This window comes from Galeopterus variegatus, unplaced genomic scaffold (genome assembly GCF_000696425.1).
Source record: "Galeopterus variegatus unplaced genomic scaffold, G_variegatus-3.0.2 Scaffold384, whole genome shotgun sequence".
NCBI classification, from domain to species: Eukaryota; Metazoa; Chordata; class Mammalia; order Dermoptera; family Cynocephalidae; genus Galeopterus; species Galeopterus variegatus.
Genome location: NW_007726495.1, coordinates 45,348 through 64,742, shown reverse-complemented (window position 1 = coordinate 64,742; position 19,395 = coordinate 45,348). Strand labels below are relative to the sequence as shown.

At 37.2% G+C, this 19,395-nt stretch overlaps 1 protein-coding gene across 1 annotated transcript; it reads left to right on the top strand.

Moving 5' to 3' along the window:
• The first annotated feature begins 4,469 nt into the window (after window positions 1–4,469).
• Window positions 4,470–19,107, top strand: FAM98A (family with sequence similarity 98, member A). Its single transcript, XM_008568174.1, has 8 exons — window positions 4,470–4,670; window positions 8,130–8,278; window positions 10,393–10,527; window positions 14,086–14,270; window positions 15,312–15,392; window positions 16,049–16,165; window positions 17,047–17,214; window positions 17,303–19,107. Exons 1-8 carry the CDS (start codon window positions 4,618–4,620, stop codon window positions 17,963–17,965), a joined length of 1,551 nt encoding a protein of 516 aa, XP_008566396.1. The 5' UTR covers window positions 4,470–4,617; the 3' UTR covers window positions 17,966–19,107.
• Window positions 19,108–19,395: the final 288 nt, after the last annotated feature.

Below are 19,395 nucleotides of genomic sequence, written 5' to 3'. Positions count from 1 at the left end.
AATCAAGTTTGGAGCTTTTATTCTGAAAAGACCAGGATTTATCTGTTTGTGTACACACACACACACACACACACACACACACACTTCAAAAAGTTCATTAAAAGATTCATATTGTCTTTTAATCTTATTTTTCCACAAACTTTTTGAAGTACCCTTGTATGAGCCTCTTCTTCAGTTTAAATATAACCTTGAGGCAAGGTGTTGTTCTCAAACTTTGTAACATTCTGGTTTTGTTCTGCTTTGTTTTGACCCAAAAAGAAACACTGGACTCTGTAACATTTTCTAAAAATTGCCAGGGCTCAGAAGATACACAAATACAGCCCGAGCAATGATTTGAAAAATAGCATCCTTTAGTAATATAAAAGTATTTAAAACAGTACAAGATTCAATTTTACATGCTAATATTTAAGAAAAAAAGAATTGTCCTCACTGTGCAAGCTGAAAGGACTTTATTTAGCAGCATATACAAACTTGCATTTCATGAGTAGTATGAGTAAATCTATTGTCTTTTTTATTTATCCTTGTTGAAGGGTCATTCTAAAGGCAAGTCATTAAAAATGAAAAATGCTGGTATTTTTCACAGCTCTCTTTTATTTGAAAAGAAAAATTATTTATTTTAGATGGCCGTTTAATCAACTTAAAAACCATCCTATGACAAACCTGTTCAAGTTTATGCCTACCTTATTGCCATTATAAAAATTACCCTTCTAGGGGCTGGCTGGTTAGCTCAGTTGGTTACAGTGCAGCCTGTAACACAAAAGTCAAGAGTTTGGATCCCTATACTGGCCAGCCCATAAAAAAAATAGAAAAATAAAAATAAAAACATTACTCTTCTATGTATTTTAAAGGTAACTTTTTAAAGAACCTCAGCTGCATAGATTTGTAACTATGGCATAACTCAAAACTTCCTTTATAATAATTTATAAGGTTATGACATAAAGATATTCCTCTGAAAACAGAAGTCAGTTCTCAATTTTCCCCTTACACTTTTGTTACAAATACAAAACATGATTTCTCTTCACTCTGTTCAAGAAGATGTGGAAAGACAGGTGTTTAAGATAATTCATTGTTTCCACTGTTAAATAAAAATATAGGAGGTCATTGTTTTGAACTAAGCTTCTGCACTAGGCCCCAACAGACCAGACTAAAGATCAAAATGGAGTCACCCATGCCAAAATTCCACATCACCAAACCTAAACTGAGTTGTTACCCAGCCTTCCTTCTGAGAAAGCAGGAGAGAGAGATAACAGCCTAATTTACCAAACAATTTAATCAGCATGATAATGAAGTTCTCTCTGTTTTAATCCTTAAGTAACCTGATGTTAACCAATTAGTTATTTTTCTATTGTTCTGCCTTCCTGTCCCCAGCTTACAAGGAGAGCAACTTTGAAATAACCCATCTGCTTTTTTGTTCTTTGGTTCTTTCTTTAGCCCTTCTATTTTATGGAATGAAGTGTTACCCAATTCTAGAATTGCAAATAAAGCCAATTAAAATTTTTTTTTTGCAGCTGGCCAGTACAGGGATTGAACCCTTGACCTTGATTTTAGCAATTAAAATCTTTAAATCAAATTTGTTGTATTTCACGATCCCCTTACTGGCCAGCCACCAAAAAAAAAAAAAAAAAAAATTCTTTAATTTTTTTGCTGGCAGGTAGAAGGACTGTCAAACCCTGGACCTTGGTGTTATCATCACCATGAACTTTGTTGTAATTTTATCTTCTGACAATACTCTCCAGGAAAGGCAGTGTGGTAGGCAGAATAACAGACCTCCCCAAAGCTATCTGCATCCTAATCCTCAGAACCTGTGAATTTCACATAGACTTTGCAGAAATGTTTAAATTAAGGATCTTGAGGTGGAAAGATTATTCTGAATCATTAAGCAGGCTCAGTGTAATCACAAGAGTCCTTATAAGTGAGAGAGAGAGAGACAAGAGAGTATGAGTCAGAGGAGGAATATGACAACAATTAAGCAGAGGTTGGAGTGGTGTCATGGTTGGCTTTGAAGAAAGTGGCCACAAACCAAGGAATGTGGGCAGTTGGTCTCCAGAAGCTGGAATAGAGAAAAAACAGATTCTCCCCTAGAAACTCCAGAAGGATGCAGACCTGCAAAACTCATTTCAAACATGTGACCTCCAGAATTGTAAGATAATAATAAATTTGTCTTGTTTTAAGCCTCTAAGTTTGTGGTAACTTGTTACAGCTGCAACAAGAAACATACAGTTAGTAACCAGCCCCCCTCAGTGATGGACACTAGGAGGGTTTTAAATTTATATTTTACATTCTTTTAGGGGAAGATTCTAGAATTAAAAGTCATCAGGGTTAGTAAAAGGCCTGTGCTGACACTTGTGGGTGTGCCTTCTCACAAGTGCAGCTCAACAAGTGATTATCCAGCCTCTAGGTGAACACCTTCTAGACAGGAAGCTCACCATCTCTCAAAGATACCTGACTTTAAGACCATTCTAAGTGTTAGAAAATTCTTTTGTATACTGATCTGAAGCAAACACCAGGGCTCCCTAACTCCCAGAGTTATTATTTCTCCTTTCATTCTGTTAAACGCAGCATGAATGAGGTTTTCAGACATGCAGGTTACAATATAAACATAACCAAATTCTCAATGAAACTCAAAAGGTTTCTTGTCGATCCTATAGTAATGACAATTTTTTAAAAGTAGTATTTAAAAGTATTTTTATTACAGAAAAAGCCATTATAAAATTATTTAAAATAATAATACATATAGAAATCTCACATCAACAAACCTCCATGTAAGATAATGATTTGCATTAGAACGAGAAGACTAATAAACTTAGGGAAGTCATCTCTTGTTCATTCACTAACATTATGTGTTTCAGCTCACATCAAAAAGTGAGTTAGGAAAGAAACCCTTTCTTTCAAAATTGATTTTGCATTAAGCATCATTTTTTTTGTTTAGAACCTTTAACAACGCTGAGAAAAAAATAATTATTACATTTCCATTATAATGAGGTAATTATGTACAACATATACACGCTTAAAAAAATTCAGCTGGCTAAATTTTCCTAACTTTTTACGACTCAGTCTCAAAAATCAATTCCATATTTATGGGCCTTAAGATCTTTGACAGATCATAAAGCCACAGAGCTTTAAGGTCCTCATCCATAAAATGCCAGTAATATTCACAAAGCCTTATAATGACTGAATCATAGTGTGGGTAAAGGGAGTAATATCATGTCAAGCGCGCAGCAGGAACATAATATGATGCAAAACACTCCAGATGATGCAAAATAAGGAACTAAAAAAGGTACTATTAAGGATGGGAAGCATTTCATTAGACACCACAATGTTTGAGAACTGCAAAATAAAATCTACTGGTATCCATATGAAAACTCTTTAAATGCCTGCACAGCTTATCAGAATGCCAACTTACAGTTAAATATAATTTTCTAAATATGCCATCACTTTGAAAACAATTTTCCTCGCTTTTCAATAATTTCTAAGCACAAACCCAATCAATAACTGCCAGTAAATCATAACCCACCGTGAACTGAATGTTACAGCCAGGCAAATAATGTCAAACGCAATGACATTACAGCCAAAGTTTATTTCCTGTCTAAACTGAGTGAATTTAAATATATTCTATTCTGTTTGGTGTGGAGTGAAGCCCCTCTCCCCCTTAAAGTAAGATGCTTAGTGACTGGGAACTTACAGCCAAAGTTTATTTCCTGTCTAAACTGAGTGAATTTAAATATATTCTGTTCTGTTTGGTGTGGAGTGAAGCCCCTCTCCCCCTTAAAGTAAGATGCTTAGTGACTGGGAAGCACTTAAGAAGTCAGGTAGAGAAGGCATAGAGGGAAAAGACACAACTTTCTGAACACATCTCTGGCAAAGGAAGGTGACTCCTCCCTGGCCATGAAATTCAGCGACTGCAGCCACTATGGCACGGTATCGGCGGTTCTAGGCACTTGGCCCTTCTACCCCTATTTCGGGCGACTAGACCGGAGCATCCGAATTTTCCCTGTCTCCATGACCCAACATCTAAGGCTACAACATGCCAGCACGCTGCAGAGAACAACTCCATCTACTCTCCGGGATGAACAGACACCTTTTCACAGCCGACACCCACAAAAGTCCTGAGACACTCCCCCTCTTTCCCACCTCCTCCCCCGCTCGCCTCGCCCCAATATTTGCACATGCGTACACCCAACAGACACCTTTTCACAGCCGACACCCACAAAAGTCCTGAGACACCCCCCCTCTTTCCCACCTCCTCCCCCGCTCGCCTCGCCCCAATATTTGCACATGCGTACACCCAATAAAGAGAGCTCAGAGCGCTCCCCACCTCGCCTGGTCCCCACGCCCAGCTGCCACGCAGCCAGTCCTCCTGCCCTTCTTCGGGCGGACGGCTTCGCTATCCAGCAACGCGCATGCGTAAAACTCTGTGGCCTGGGACTCCTTCAGCAGGCAGGGGTGGGGTGGTAGGCGGGACCAAGCTTCTTGCGCACGCTCGGGGCATGCGCAGTGCAGTGGTTGAGGCGCCAGCTGTCGATTTGGAAGTTCCGGAGAGGTAGCGCATGCGCGAGAGTACGCGTTGCCGGCGAAGTGGGGAGCCTGACGACTCGGAAATTTGAATACCACAGTAGCATGGAGTGTGTCCTCATGGAGACTGACATCTTGGAGTCGTTGGAAGACCTAGGGTAAGGCTGCCAGGGTACGGGTCTCCCAAGCCCCACACTGCCGGCCCCCCGGGAACACCTCCTGCGTCCCCGTCTGAAACACCTGCCTCTCCACGCCGCTCCCCTAGGCTCCTGGCTGTCGCTTCCCCATAGCCCCGGGACCCCCAGTGCCACGTCCACTGCCTGCCCTGCCAGCTCGGAGCCCTCCAAACCCGACACCCTTAGGCCTGCCCAGTGCTCCCTGCAGCCGAGTTCCCCGCAGCGTTTGCCAGTCATGCGTGTCATTGTCTGGGCTCTAGTTCTCGCCACCCCCATTCCCCGAGCTGCTCTCATTGCTCCCCATCCTCCTGCCCTACCCCCACTCTAGAGGTTGCCAAAGTTGATTCTCTTCTCTACTTGCCCTCCAAATTTCTTACTCCTGTCTGGGGCCCTCTACTCCTACACCACTCAACTTCAATCAAAAAATATCTTCGCCCAGTCATCTCTCTGCATGCACCCAGGCTTCCCTAAGCCACATGTCTGGGCGCTGCATCCGTTCTGCCAGCCAGCTCACTCGTGCACCTAACCTGTCACCACCTCCCTGGGAACCACTGGCAGTTTCTCTTGACTGTAACACTCTGCTTCCCTCGTTCAGCCCTATTGGTCTAGGATCATCTTCACCCATTAAGAATCTGCATATTTGTTTTGCATTTCATCTCGCTTCCTCCTGACAGTTATCCAACCATAAATCATTAGTATCTAGAAGCTGGAAATAGGGTTTCTTATCTCACTGGGCACCCAGATCAGTGAACTTCTTTAAACTTGAGAACTTGGAACCTCTTGGGCTAAATGTGGCTCCAGAAACAAATTGTATGATTAAATATTTGCCTACAGGTACGATGTCAAAAAAAAAAAAAGTACAGATTTAGGTAGCTGTATTTATAAGTAACAAGTCCTTATCAAAACTTCCCCTTAGACTTTTCCATGACATGGAGACCTTTGAGAGAAACTTTTCTTTAGGAACGGACACCTTGAGGGTTCCCAAAGTCTTCCCACTTAAGTAACTTGCTGTCCTGGTGGAAATTTTTAGGAAAGGAAGTGGTCGTGCTTGTTATCTTTCTTTGTTAAAGTGAATTACCATTGTTCTTTTCTTTGAAACTTGCTGTAAATTGTGACTGTTCCAGCCTTTGGGGCCTTATTTCTTTCATTAAGGCAAAAGTAAAAATCACGTTCAGCAAAATGGTCTGTTTTCAGTGGACATCTCAGGCTGAATTGCTTGTTCACACATGAAACCATTCATTCAGTAAACATTTCTGAGGAACACTTGCTTTGTGGCAGTGTTGGACTGGGCCCTTAAGGGTGAGGTGGAAAACAGTTTCCCAGGATATTGTTAGAATGTACTGTGAGAAGGACTGAGAAGGGTCCCTTTACTGGGAAAGGAAAAGAAGTCCTAGAATGTTGGTGGAAGAAATGACACCGAAGGAGGAGTTATACTTAAAAATACGGCTAGCTAAATCTGCACTTTTTTTCACCTCCTCCCCCGCTCGCCTCGCCCCAATATTTGCACATGCGTACACCCAATAAAGAGAGCTCAGAGCGCTCCCCACCTCGCCTGGTCCCCACGCCCAGCTGCCACGCAGCCAGTCCTCCTGCCCTTCTTCGGGCGGACGGCTTCGCTATCCAGCAACGCGCATGCGTAAAACTCTGTGGCCTGGGACTCCTTCAGCAGGCAGGGGTGGGGTGGTAGGCGGGACCAAGCTTCTTGCGCACGCTCGGGGCATGCGCAGTGCAGTGGTTGAGGCGCCAGTTAGCCCAAGAGATTCCAAGTTGTCAAGTTTGAAGAAGTTATTTTGAAGGAGGAGTGGAATGAGAGGAAGGGGGTAGACCTGATTTAAACGTAGTCATTCCGCATGAACAGAGGTCACTTAAAAATCGGTCATGGATGCTGGTTTTTGGATGCCATTATTGTTCTTTTACCCTCTTTTAAATATATTTTTATTTTTGTGTATTATAAAAGTAATATGCTCTAGTAATTGTAATCAAATAAATAACTGAGATGGGCTGTAGTGTAAACTAACCATGGGATTTTGTGAAAACTTATAAATTTCAACCTTTACTACTTAGTTTGGTGGCATTCAAACATTAAAGTTGAGCCTTAATTGATTGATACATACTTTTAAAGGATTCATTGAGAAATATTCGAGTTAAATGACTTTTATTTCTAACCTGTCATACAGTAGGAATTCCGTAACTACTTGTTTTTTTTGTTTTGCTTTTTGCTTTTTTGGCAGCTGACAGGTCTGGGGATCTCCCTTGACCTTGGTGTTATACTTGTTGAATAAACTAATAAAGTCTAATAGTGAAACACAAAGAGAACTTTCTAGGCCTAGTCTCTTTATTCCAATGTCTAATAAAGTGTGGTTTTTTAATCTAGAAGCCTGACTATATGTAATCTCATATTTTTTGTACTTTTTTTTGGTGGGGGGAGGCTGGGATGCAGGGGATCAAACCTTTGACCTTGCTGTCATCAGCACCACGCTCTAACCAAGTGAGCTAATCGACCAGCCCAGATATTTTTCCATTTCATTTCATATGTAGACATATAATCATATTCTAAAATGATTGAGAATTGTCCATTTCCCGAGCATGCCTGTACCTCTAAACATCACATTATCTTTAGCATATTTAATGTATCATCTGTAATCACAGTGTTTTTATCAACTTAAACATTTATTTAAAAGAATATAAAATAATCTGAACAATATATGTTTTAAGATTACTTTGAATGGCAAAATATTTCTTGAGTTTAGGTGATTGTAGTTCATTATACTGTCATCTTTTATGAATGTTTGGTCATCTTATAATTCTTAAAATTACATTGGAATCACTTAACAAAGGGTTAGGATTCAGATGCACCAGTTCATTAACTGGCCAACAATTATTAAACTAATCTTGACATTTCTCTGGTGCTAGAATGTCTTACTAATTTTAACTGTCATTAAATATAGAAAAAGAAAATAAATGTTATTGGAAAATTTTTGCTTGTAAAGGAAGTCATTAAAAACTTAACCTAATTGATGTCTGGAAAAAATTTCTAAAAAAGATAACCAGTTTTATTTCTGAAGTAGTAAGTTAACAGTATAATTAGCTCCACTTCTTAATCTGGTTTTAATACTCAACTCAGTTACAGTAAGAAAATAAACCTTTGAAAACAATAAGAGTTTTTAGAAATTGTACGGAAATTGACGTAATTTAATAATATATGTGATTGTGTTAAATATTCACATATATTTTGAAGGGTTGAAATGCAGTTCCTGTGTAGTTAGCTTATTTTTGTAATGGTTCAGCACAGTTCTAAATTTTGTTTATATTTGCAAATTTAGAAATTGTCATAACTTTATTAAATTATTGCTTAATTGTGTAAATAATGCATAAATGTATTTTATCTATAGTATATTAGGTGTTATTTTATATTCTGAAGTATAATTTCTTACTCGCCAGTTACAAGGGCCCATTGTTGGAAGATGGTGCTCTGTCTCAGGCAGCCTCTGCTGGAGCCAGTTCCCCCGAGTTTACCAAACTCTGTGCTTGGCTGGTGTCTGAATTAAGAGTGCTCTGTAAATTAGAGGAAAATGTGCAAGCAACTAACAGTAAGTTAACATTTACTTTTAGGTGGAAAATATAAAAATAAAATTGGGGTATTGTCAATTCAACATTGTTAGTACTAAAGCTAAAATTTCAAGTATTTTGTAAATGTAAAGAAAAATTTTGTAAAGGAACCAAGTTACTTTTTTTCTTCCATTATTTTTAGAGATCAGGTGATTCAGAAGTTGAGAAATCAGAGTATAATGATCTAACTTAAAGATTAGTTGAGTTGTTGAGGCTGAACTCAGTTACTTGGGATACAGAAAAACGGAGACAAGAATGGAATATATGAACTTTCTATATTTTGTAAAACATGAATTGTGAGATTCTAGATTGGTGGCTAGAACTAGAAATTGGGATGTTTTTGTTTTAGGACTACCAGATTCCAGAAATATGTATAGCATGTAAAGTAAATGCATTATAATTTTGTTATGCTTGGGAAGAAAGAGAACTCTTTGTTAAGCTTTCTTTAGCATAGGAATGTATCGTTAGATATATCACAACCAGATCCAGCATGATCAGATTTGTAGGGCTAAGAACTGTTATATTTTCCAATTTTGTTATTGCCTTTAGCAGTAGTTTGTCAACTCTGCAAAAGACAAAAGCTTGAAACCTGACACTCCACCATCTGGTTCCCTCCTGCCGCAGGTAAAACTATAGGAGACGAAGAAAAATATCCACCTGTTAAACCCACCCTCATGGAGAACTATACACGTAATCTCATTTTGAAGAGCTGCTGTCTTGCATCTTAGTATATTTAATGTATATTTGTCAGTTGCATCCAATTCTGATTACCAAGGAGAGTATAGTATAACAATAACAATAGCAGCAGCTTACTTTTATTGAGCACTCATTATGTTGTAAACACTTGTGTGTTTACTCATTTAAACCTCAGGGCAATCCCCTACGAGGCTGGTTTTATTACTATTATACATTAAATAAGAAAGCCTGAAAAGGTTAAATATTGTTACCTGACATCACACAACCTGTACAAGGTACAGCCAGGATTCAACCCCAGTAATCAAGTTCAGGAGGCAGTGTATACTGCCTGTGTAACCACTGTGCTACTGCCTCTTGCCCCCCCCCCCCCATTTCAGAAATTGTAGGAACTTTTGAAAACACTTATAGTAAATGATAACTATTTTTAACCTGGAGCCCCTTTGTTCAAATGAAACATTATATAGAAGCCAACACACAAAAAAGTAAAAAATATTAAAAAAAAAAAAAAAAGTCTAGCTGTCCTATTTGAAGGAGAAAGGAGTTGTTACCTTTAGCACAGCTTTCTCCTCATCTCCCCAGCACCTCTAAAGGAGCTCTGTGGAACTGTGGGGTTCCCAGATGACATTTTGCAAAATGTTGATAATACAGTCTTCCTGTTTTACACATGAGAAAATGGATTCAGATCATGTGACTCTCTCAAAGTTTATTAGTTTCTACTCTTGTATGATATTGACTAGAGAACAATCAAAATAGTAAGGAAGAAAGAGCATTGTTTTTTTTTTTTTTTCCCTTGGCTCACCCAGTGAATTTTTTTTACATGTTATGGGAATACAAAGCTATAAGCTGTGTTTGCTGTCTTCAAATTTAGTCTGAGAATATTAGGCACAAATGAAACTGCTGGAGATTGGTACAGTAATTAAATGCTTCACTTGATTCACAGGGAGAGGAAAATCAATGAGTTCAAGAGTACTAAGGGAAGGTTTCATCAAGGAGGGTTTTGATGATGGATGGGTGGGACTTGCTAGAGGAGAGGAGAGGAGAGGGCATATCAATCACAGGGAATAACATAGATGAAGGCAGAAAAGTGGAAATGACACTGGCCATTTCTGGGACAGTGAGTAGACTGACACAAGTAGAGGAAATATTGGGCAAACATGAGAGGCTATGAAGAATCTTTAAAGGCAGACGGGAAAAATCAGATGAGGTACAAATTAGAGAACCATTAATAATTCTCAAATAAGGCAATAACCTAATGAACAATGTATAAGGAAGAAAATTTGCAGTGGTGTGAGAAAGGACAAGTATATATAAAATAATATATAAATTTATATGTAATAATTACTATGCTAATGGGGACAACAATCATTATTATTAAATAAGATTGTTTTAATTGTTAAAGGTCCAAGTGAAGCTGAAGAATTCCAGCTTGAGGTGAGTGGGCTTCTGGGGGAGATGAACTGCCCATATCTTTCACTGACATCTGGGGATGTGACCAAACGCCTTCTCGTTCAGAAGAACTGCCTCCTTTTGCTCAGTAAGTTCATGGCTACTAGAATGTAGCTTCTATTTTCTATTTATTTTTTCCATGACTTAAAACTGGTTGTTTTGTTTTGTTTCATCATGGATTTAATTCAAAATACTATTGATTTATTTTAAAGAAAGCTTTGTTAAATTTCCAATTTAAGAGCTGATGATGGGTGTATGTACTGGTAGCGTTGTTGTTTTTATAACTGATACTCTTTTATCATTTCAATGGGTGGTACTCAGGCTGTTGTGCTTCACCTAAGGTGACCAGTGGTAGTGCTGGAGTGTTGTTCAAGTGTGTGATCATTAAACCTTTGCATTCTAGAAGCACATTTTAAAATAGACTGGGAAGATAGTGTGGAAATAATGAATTTTTTTCAGAAATTAATTTCCTTGAGGAGAGTAAGCATTCATTAGATGCAGTTAATGGTTAATATAATTATTTAAAGTATTTTGTATTGTTCATAAATTCTTCGTGGTTGGGTAATCAGGGGTTTTGGGTTTTTTATAAATATTCTAAAATAATACTTGGATTGCTCGTGAACTTACTGATTATTCTGGGAAATACATTTTTTATGAAAAGTTCTTTCCTTCATGTTTTTTATATACTAACTAGTGTTTGTTTTTTCACCCTGAAAAACAGTAAGTAGACTTACAAATTTTATTGCCTTCAATAACCTTCCCAATAAACACAACCAAAAGTCTTTTAAGTCAGAATTTTTGTAGCATTCTGAATCACATTTAGATTAGGCTTTGGTTAACTGAATATTATAATTCTCATTATGACAAACACAATTCAGAGGATTTTAAAAATGTTTGTCTTTATAATTGTACTATGGTTTTTAAAAGATGATGCAACTATAGTTTTGAAGATTTGGTTTAAAAAAAATGTGTTCGTGGCCATTTTACTTAGACACTAAGTTATTCCAGACTCACTTTCTTAACTTCTCCTTTGTCAAACGATTGTTATTGGGGGGATATGCACATAAGGTTAGCTTTGATATCGCTGCATATGGTTCTTATACATTCATTCAGTGTCCTTCAAATTGTGTAATTTCTGCAACTGGCTCAATGGCCGTGCACACAGTGATTCTTCCTTGGTTGCATTGCTTATCCTTACCGATAATATTTGGCAACTTAGTATATGTTATCTACATAGGAAGATAACAGCTATGTGGGATGCTTAGTAAGGACCCTGAATAGCTAATTCTCCCAAGGAGCTCAAAGTTTGGCCTTTTTAGCGCTGATACTTATAAAACCCACTTTGAAGATAAATCTTTATAAAATGCTTTTAACTCTTTTTTGTTTCTTAAACAGACTGCACTGAATTATTTTGGACTCAGGGTCATAATTATAGACTTTCTTTTTTAATGTGTATTATCTCAAAACATTTTCAAGAAATACAGCTGTTTGCTCCTCAACTAAATGACTAAATCACCTAAAGTTTCCTTGCTTTTTTAATTCTTCATACATGCATAGAGACATACACTATTTCCCTCTTATTTACCTTTGTTTTTTCTATTTCTCCTTTGTAAAATATTCCCCTCAGTTTGTAACCTCTCTTTCATTTTAGTATTTACGTACATGTTCTCATTTTCAACTTGCTCTGTGTAAATATTTTTCATCTTTTCAAGTATCAGTTGTCACATCTTGATGCTATAGTTTTACTTCTTCCAGCACTGTTACTTCACTAATTTGAATCTTTTAGCACAGTCTATTTGGGGGAGAAAAATAAACCTACCTCATTAGAATTGTTAGTAAAATAGAATAGTTTTTGAATGAGTATCTGAAAACTCCCATGTATCAGGTTAAGCACTGTTTTGACTTGTTCATTGGCTTTTATGGTTCTTAGATTACTTTCCTTAGGTAAATTAAGTCAGATATCTAAAGAACTGTTCATCTTTTTTTTTTTTTTGGCATATATTCTTTATTCCTAATTAGATTGTCAGTAGAGATAATCTTTTTATATCATATCTCTAGTCCCTTTCCCAGTGCTTGGAACACATTAATTACAGTTAAAGTTTTTTCGTGGTAATTATATTGGTGAAATAATTTTGTGAATGCTTGAACTATGTTGTCCCAAATTTAGAGAACCAGTTTATTAAATCATATAATACATGATTTTCTAGAACAAGGGTTGGCAGACTTTTTCTTAAAGGACCCAATAGTAAATATTTTTGGCTTTGTGGACCATAAGGTCTCTGTTACAGCAACTCACTTCTGCTGTTGTAGTATGAAAAACCAGCCATAGATGATGTATACAAATGAGTGTGGCAGTATTTTAGTATAACCTTATTTACAAAAACAGTGATTATTTTTATAACACCGGAGTTTTAGTGTTTTTATGTTTTAACGCGTAAGTACTTTGCTATATGGAACACATTAAGATTTTATCAAACCTATTTAGAATGACCTTTCCAGAAACTTAGCTATATTTATTGTTTACAACAATAGTTCAGAGTGGAAGGTTTGGATCCGTGTTCCGGCCAGCTGCCAAAAAAAAAGAACAGGAGTTGGCAGGTTTTCAAAAACTTGCCAAAATTATGGCTTCTTTGCTTCTAGCGTTATAACTTGGGTGTAGGAAATGAGATGTTCAGGCTGATCATCCGTTTGTACTAATAGGACTTAAGGGCCAAGGTGTCTTTTTCCAAAACTACCTTCCTCATATTGGTCTCACTTTGTCACATAATCTGAAACCTTAAGATTCTAGTGATTATTATTTTTTATAAAAATTGAAATGTTCTTGGGAAGGTTAAAGGAATGAGATCGAATATTTATACTTTCAACTGAATTGCCTGAAGCTGATTGCAGCCCTCATTATACCTGACTGAAATCAACACACAAGATGATATTGACACAAGGGGACTCTGTCAAGATGTGATTTGAAAGTTTTGTTGTTGTTTTTGGGGGGAATGGGTGAGGAAAGTAGTGGGGAAGGGAGCCTGAGAAGAATGTAGATGGAAGGGCTTTCTTTGAACAGCCAGAGAGTGATATAAGAATACTGGAGACAACAGAAAAGGAAATTTTGGGAATTTAGTGCCTCCCTACTTCTCCTGTAAATTAAACTTTGACTACTTAAAAATATTGTTTCACACCAGCTCTAGGAAGCTACCTAATGATTGGGAGACAAGAAGACAAGGTAGTTGTATTACTGATGCTCATAAGTGGTGAGAAATTTTTTTAAAAGAACCTTTTTAACTGTCACTAAAAATCAGCCACCTGCCACCTTTTGCAAATTTTAATAGATGCCAACCCCTGTTCTGGAGTTTTCTTAATAGTGGAATGAAAGAATCCACATTTTTAGATGTGTTCTACCTTGATCTTTTGGTTTCAAAGAAGAATCACATACTTTTAAATTAATCTTTAAACATTATTTATTGGTTAAATACCTGAATTACATAACCAGTTTATATGTTATGCCATTTGCAGGTAAAAATGGTTTTCCTTTCTTGTTTTTATCCATTCTTGCAGCTTTAAAAGTTACATATCATTAGGTCTATAGAGTTGTGACTCCAGACTATTAACTGTAGCTGTATCTCATTTTGAAATCTTATTTTGTTTACTTCAGCATACCTCATCTCAGAACTAGAAGCTGCCAGAATGCTCTGTGTGAATGCTCCTCCAAAAAAAGCTCAAGAAGGAGGCGGTAGTGAGGTCTTTCAAGAGTTGAAAGGCATATGTATTGCTCTAGGAATGTCCAAACCTCCAGCCAATATAACTATGTTCCAATTCTTCAGCGGGATTGAAAAAAAAGTAAGACCTTTAGTACCAGATTGTAGTGTATTAAAGGCATAGTCTACATTTGTTTGAAATGAAACAATTAAGTTAATTTCTCTTAATGGGAACCTAATGTGCATATTATTAAGTAATGGTTACTAAATGAGTTTGGGGTTTTAAATCCTAGATGCCTTAAAGAGAAATTAATATTTTAGTGTTTTTTTAAAAACATGTTAGCATGTTTCTTTTTCAGAAAGGAAACTGCACACTTTGATTTATAAACTGAAGTAAGCTAGATACTATGTAAAAAGAGTTAAGATTTCAGTTCTTTTTAAAATTATTTTATCATTGAACTTTGGTGCAATTAGCTTTTTAAGATCTTTATCATTAAATGTTACCACCCTCCTCCCCATTGACTGGACAGAAAAGGATGTTAATATTTTTGCTTTTTAATCCAGTCACTTTGGGTCTCGTATGTTTCAACTGACAAACTAGATTCGTTGACTGCAACATAATCTAGTATGCGAAAATAAATTAGAATTATCTTTATACCACATATTATCAACAGTTAAGATTTTTTTGTATATTTGATTAGGAATAAGTATTTTTAACAAAAAAATTAATGAGTAGAAGAGAATGGTGTTTGTTATAGCAGTTATTCCCTATATGCATATCTGCTGGACTCTAAGAATTGGTACATTTGCATTGTGGGGTAGATCGGTACCATGATGCACAAATTTGGCTGAACTCTACAGGGGAGCAGCAGTGTATCCATAGTCCATATTTTTCTGTGTGTTCATTCATCCATTCAGCAAATGCTCATTGAGTGCCTACTGTTATCAGGCACTGTTCTAGGTGCAATGAAGGAATCATGCTTCTATAGGCACGTGAGGAGTGGGACAAGTGAGTGTCTTTATCTTGTGGGTCTTTTTACATTTACATTTACATTTCAAAACACCCTCCACCTTTGCCTCTGTCAGGAATCTTCTTTTGATGACAAGATATGATGGGAATTGGGAAGATAAGGAGAATATGTTTTACTTTCAGATTTTTTATTCATTTGTGTTTTTGTGTCAGTTAAAGGAAACATTAGCAAAAGTTCCACCTAATCATGTGGGAAAGCCTTTATTGAAGAAGCCAATGGGACCAGCCCACTGGGTAAGTAGTGATCTTCTTGAGTAAACTTTCCAAGTTTGAAACTTCCATGACTTTTATGTCAGCTCTTATAGTTTTTTCTTTCTAAATTTGTGTAGTTTTTTAAGTGGACATCCTTAGAATCATTTTGTTGTGAACTCAAGGTTTATGCAGAATAATTTGTGTAAGTTTAGAAGCATCCCATAATTTGTAAATATTTCACACAACTGATCAAAATAAATCGAAGTTCAGTATGATACTGTTTCTAATTGCCAAACGGATTGCCTTCAAGCCAAAAACTTCATTGGGCTTAGCTTCACACGGTGAATTATAGGAAAACTAAATAAGAATTTTGTACACTAACGTATTTTTTATTATATATTAAGACGGCATTTTTTTGCCTATCATTTTATTTTATTTTATTTTGTTTTGGTGGGTGGAGGGGGGACTGTCCAATACAGGGATCAGAACTCTTGACCTTGGTGTTTGTTATCAGCACCGCTCTCTACTGAGTGAGCTAACCAGCCATCCCTTATCATATTATGAAGTGTTAATAGATTATGTAGAAAGATCTGTGTGTGTTAAGTGCTGGGGATTCAGTTATGAATGAAACAAACAGTTTTTGGAACGGGGAATCAAGCTGATTTAAATTCTAACTGTTCTCTTTAATTTTGCTTCAGGAAAAGATAGAAGCAATTAACCAAGCCATAGCCAATGAATATGAAGTCCGGAGAAAGCTGCTAATAAAACGTTTGGATGTCACTGTACAGTCCTTTGGCTGGTCTGACAGAGCTAAGGTACACATTAAATAATTTAAAAGAGCAGAGTATTTATAGACATGATTCCTAAACAATATAGATACAATGGAGACTACAAGAAAAATACATAGGAGACACAGGAATTTTTCTTTAGTGAGTTGCTGAGTAGCAATTCTTTCAGCTCTTCAGCAATAATGAAAATTTTGTTTTTCAATTTTTTAATATCTTTCAACAAAACTGAATTTTATAATCCTTACTGGAAGTACCCATTTGTGAAAGAAAGAGAGAGTTATTAATTGGAAAATTACTAAAATAATAAACTGTTTTTGAATTATTTATTTACTGTACTTTACACTGACAACTTAATTTGCTAAATGAAGTTAGAAATATTAGATTTAGTATGACCAAATGTTATGATCTGTTTATAGAGCATTGGAGAATGTGTTTAAGATTTAAGTTTTATTTCAGCTTAAATGAGATAAGCCAGGTAAAGGTCTTGGTCATTCAATGGATATTTCTTACCTTGTAGAAATCAAAGATGGGAAAATTAAAAAACAAAATTGTTGAAATGGGTTTACATTCTTAAATTTATATAGAAAAAATGAATACGTTTGATCTGAGATTATTGACAGGGAGATCCTTTTTTGCCTTTTTAGCCCCACAATCCTAAAGGGAAGCCCTCCCACCCTGCCCCTGCCCCACAATCACTCCTTGCTGTGTCAGCAAGTCTGGCAGCTGTACTTTCAGATAGTTCTTGACTAGGCAGGAGCAATGGTGAGTATATAACTTTTCATACTGCCTGGAGCCTAGTAAATATCATTATCAGATATTTTAGAGATCTTTAACTTATATTTAATATGAGTGTTTTTTATGTCATTTTGAAAATTGATGTTTGTCTTTGAACACCTTTCTTCCAACAGAGTCAGACAGAAAAATTAGCCAAGGTTTACCAGCCAAAACGTTCAGTCTTATCTCCTAAAAGTACTATTTCTGTTGCCCATCTTTTGGCTGCAAGACAGGACTTGTCAAAGATTTTAAGGACAAGCAGTGGTTCTATAAGAGAAAAGACTGCCTGTGCCATCAATAAGGTGATTAGAGTACCTTTAATTTTCTCTGAAATACATTTATTTCTGTTTATAAAATGAAATAGTTTAAAATGTCTTTCTTATTCCATAGGTGTTGATGGGCAGAGTGCCTGACAGAGGTGGTAGACCCAATGAAATTGAGCCTCCTCCCCCAGAGATGCCACCGTGGCAGAAAAGGCAGGATGGCCCCCAGCAGCAAGCAGGAGGCCGAGGAGGAGGGAGAGGTGGTTATGAACATTCCTCATATGGAGGACGAGGAGGTCATGAACAAGGAGGAGGGAGAGGTGGACGTGGTGGCTATGATCACGGTGGCCGAGGGGGAGGAAGAGGAAATAAGCATCAAGGAGGCTGGACAGATGGAGGGAGTGGAGGAGGAGGTGGCTACCAAGATGGTGGCTATCGGGATTCAGGTTTCCAGCCAGGTGGCTACCATGGTGGCCACACTGGTGGCTACCAAGGCGGTGGTTATGGTGGCTTCCAAACATCTTCATATACAGGAAGTGGATACCAGGGTGGTGGATACCAGCAGGACAATAGATACCAAGATGGTGGGCACCATGGTGATCGAGGTGGTGGTCGTGGAGGCCGAGGTGGTCGCGGAGGCCGAGGTGGTCGTGGAGGCCAGGGAGGAGGTTGGGGAGGAAGGGGGAGCCAAAATTATCACCAAGGTGGTCAATTTGAACAGCACTTCCAGCATGGAGGTTATCAGTATAATCATTCTGGATTTGGACAGGGTAGACATTATACTAGTTGAGGCTACAGAACCTTACATTTTGCTAGAGCTCAAGTAATAGAAACTTAGTTTCAGAATCCTGAACCCAACATCTGTTTTGAATTAGTGTGAGACCACAGGTGGCAGGCAGATTCCTGCTTGGCATAAGCATTTGTAGGTCTTCCTTCAATTCTGTTGGTTTTGTTGGTTTTTTTTAACGGACTTAAATAATGCTGTTTATTTAAGGAACACATACATTTCTCCTTTCTATGAAAAACTTTTTAAAAGGTAATTAAAATTGCCTTTAGTTGTCCAGTAGACTAATTCCACAGTTGGATGGAACATGCATAATTATATTGAAGAAATTACTTGAATAAGTAGTTTTCATGTTTTCAATATGCAGTTTTGAAAATGAAGATTTGCCTGTACTTTTTTAGATTTACTACAAGGAAACTTTCCTCATATTAACAATCCATTTGTATGTGTTTCGCTTAAAGTATCCTAACGCCTATTTTCCAAGCACAGATCTGCCCCTGATAGGCTTTATTTTTCAGAGGTTAAGCCACATTTGCTTCATGATAGAACTTTTAGGTCAGTTCCTATTAAATGAGCTCTTCTGCAGATAGCACATTCAGTAGCCTTATTCTGTTGTTGGAATATTGTACCATATGCTCAACTCTGAAAACCTTGAACACGGCCAAAATCCATAAAGATTATTATAAAAGCAAACTAAGTTGTGAACCTATAGTCCACGTAGGCATTTAGTTAAGTATAGCAATTCAAACTGACCCGCATCCATCCAAAACAAGTTCCTCCTTCAACATTATTTTTACTTGAAATCTGCTAGAAGAAACAGCAAACCGAAATTTGTTTTATGCATGAGTTAATACCACTGGCTCAGCAAATACAAGTTAGTTTGCTTTAGTCAGGAGACTTCTTTTGTAATAGAAGAAATGCACTACAAAGTAAAACAGATTTTTCCTTAGTGCAGGAGGCCCTTTATTATTGCTGCAAAAAACAAAAGCCTGGCTAAGTTGATGTTTTACGTTCTCCTTTACTGAAATCTACATGACATGATGCTTCTTGCTGGGTTTTTGTATATGTAAACATTGTCAAACTGTGAAAGAAAATGGCTGGAGGTGTGCTTTGTGTGAAAGGTGAGCAATAAAGTATCTGTACGTTCTCTCTTTGGTTTGAGTTTTATTTTAGGTACTTTTAGAAACTGAATTATTCTGGATACTTATGCAAAGCATATGAGCTAAGGTTTTTGTTCCCAAAGATTCTTGAATATTTCCTTAAAACCTAATTTGTAGTGAAAGGTAACCCTTATTCTGAAATCTTAAATAAGTTAAAAAGTAGCTATTTCCAGATTTTCCTTTCATTATAAAGTGTTGCTAGCAAGCTTCACTACTTGCTGGCCACTGGGTGTAGCTGTTGCTACACATATTAGACAAAGATAATGTCCCTAATCT

Coding starts and splice junctions, on each gene's coding strand:
- FAM98A (XM_008568174.1), top strand. CDS start 4,618: ATGGAGTGTGTCCTCATGGAGACTGACATCTTGGAGTCGTTGGAAGAC. Junction 4,671..8,129: donor GAGTCGTTGGAAGACCTAGG/GTAAGGCTGCCA, acceptor CTTACTCGCCAG/TTACAAGGGCCCATTGTTGG. Junction 14,271..15,311: donor TCAGCGGGATTGAAAAAAAA/GTAAGACCTTTA, acceptor TTTTTGTGTCAG/TTAAAGGAAACATTAGCAAA.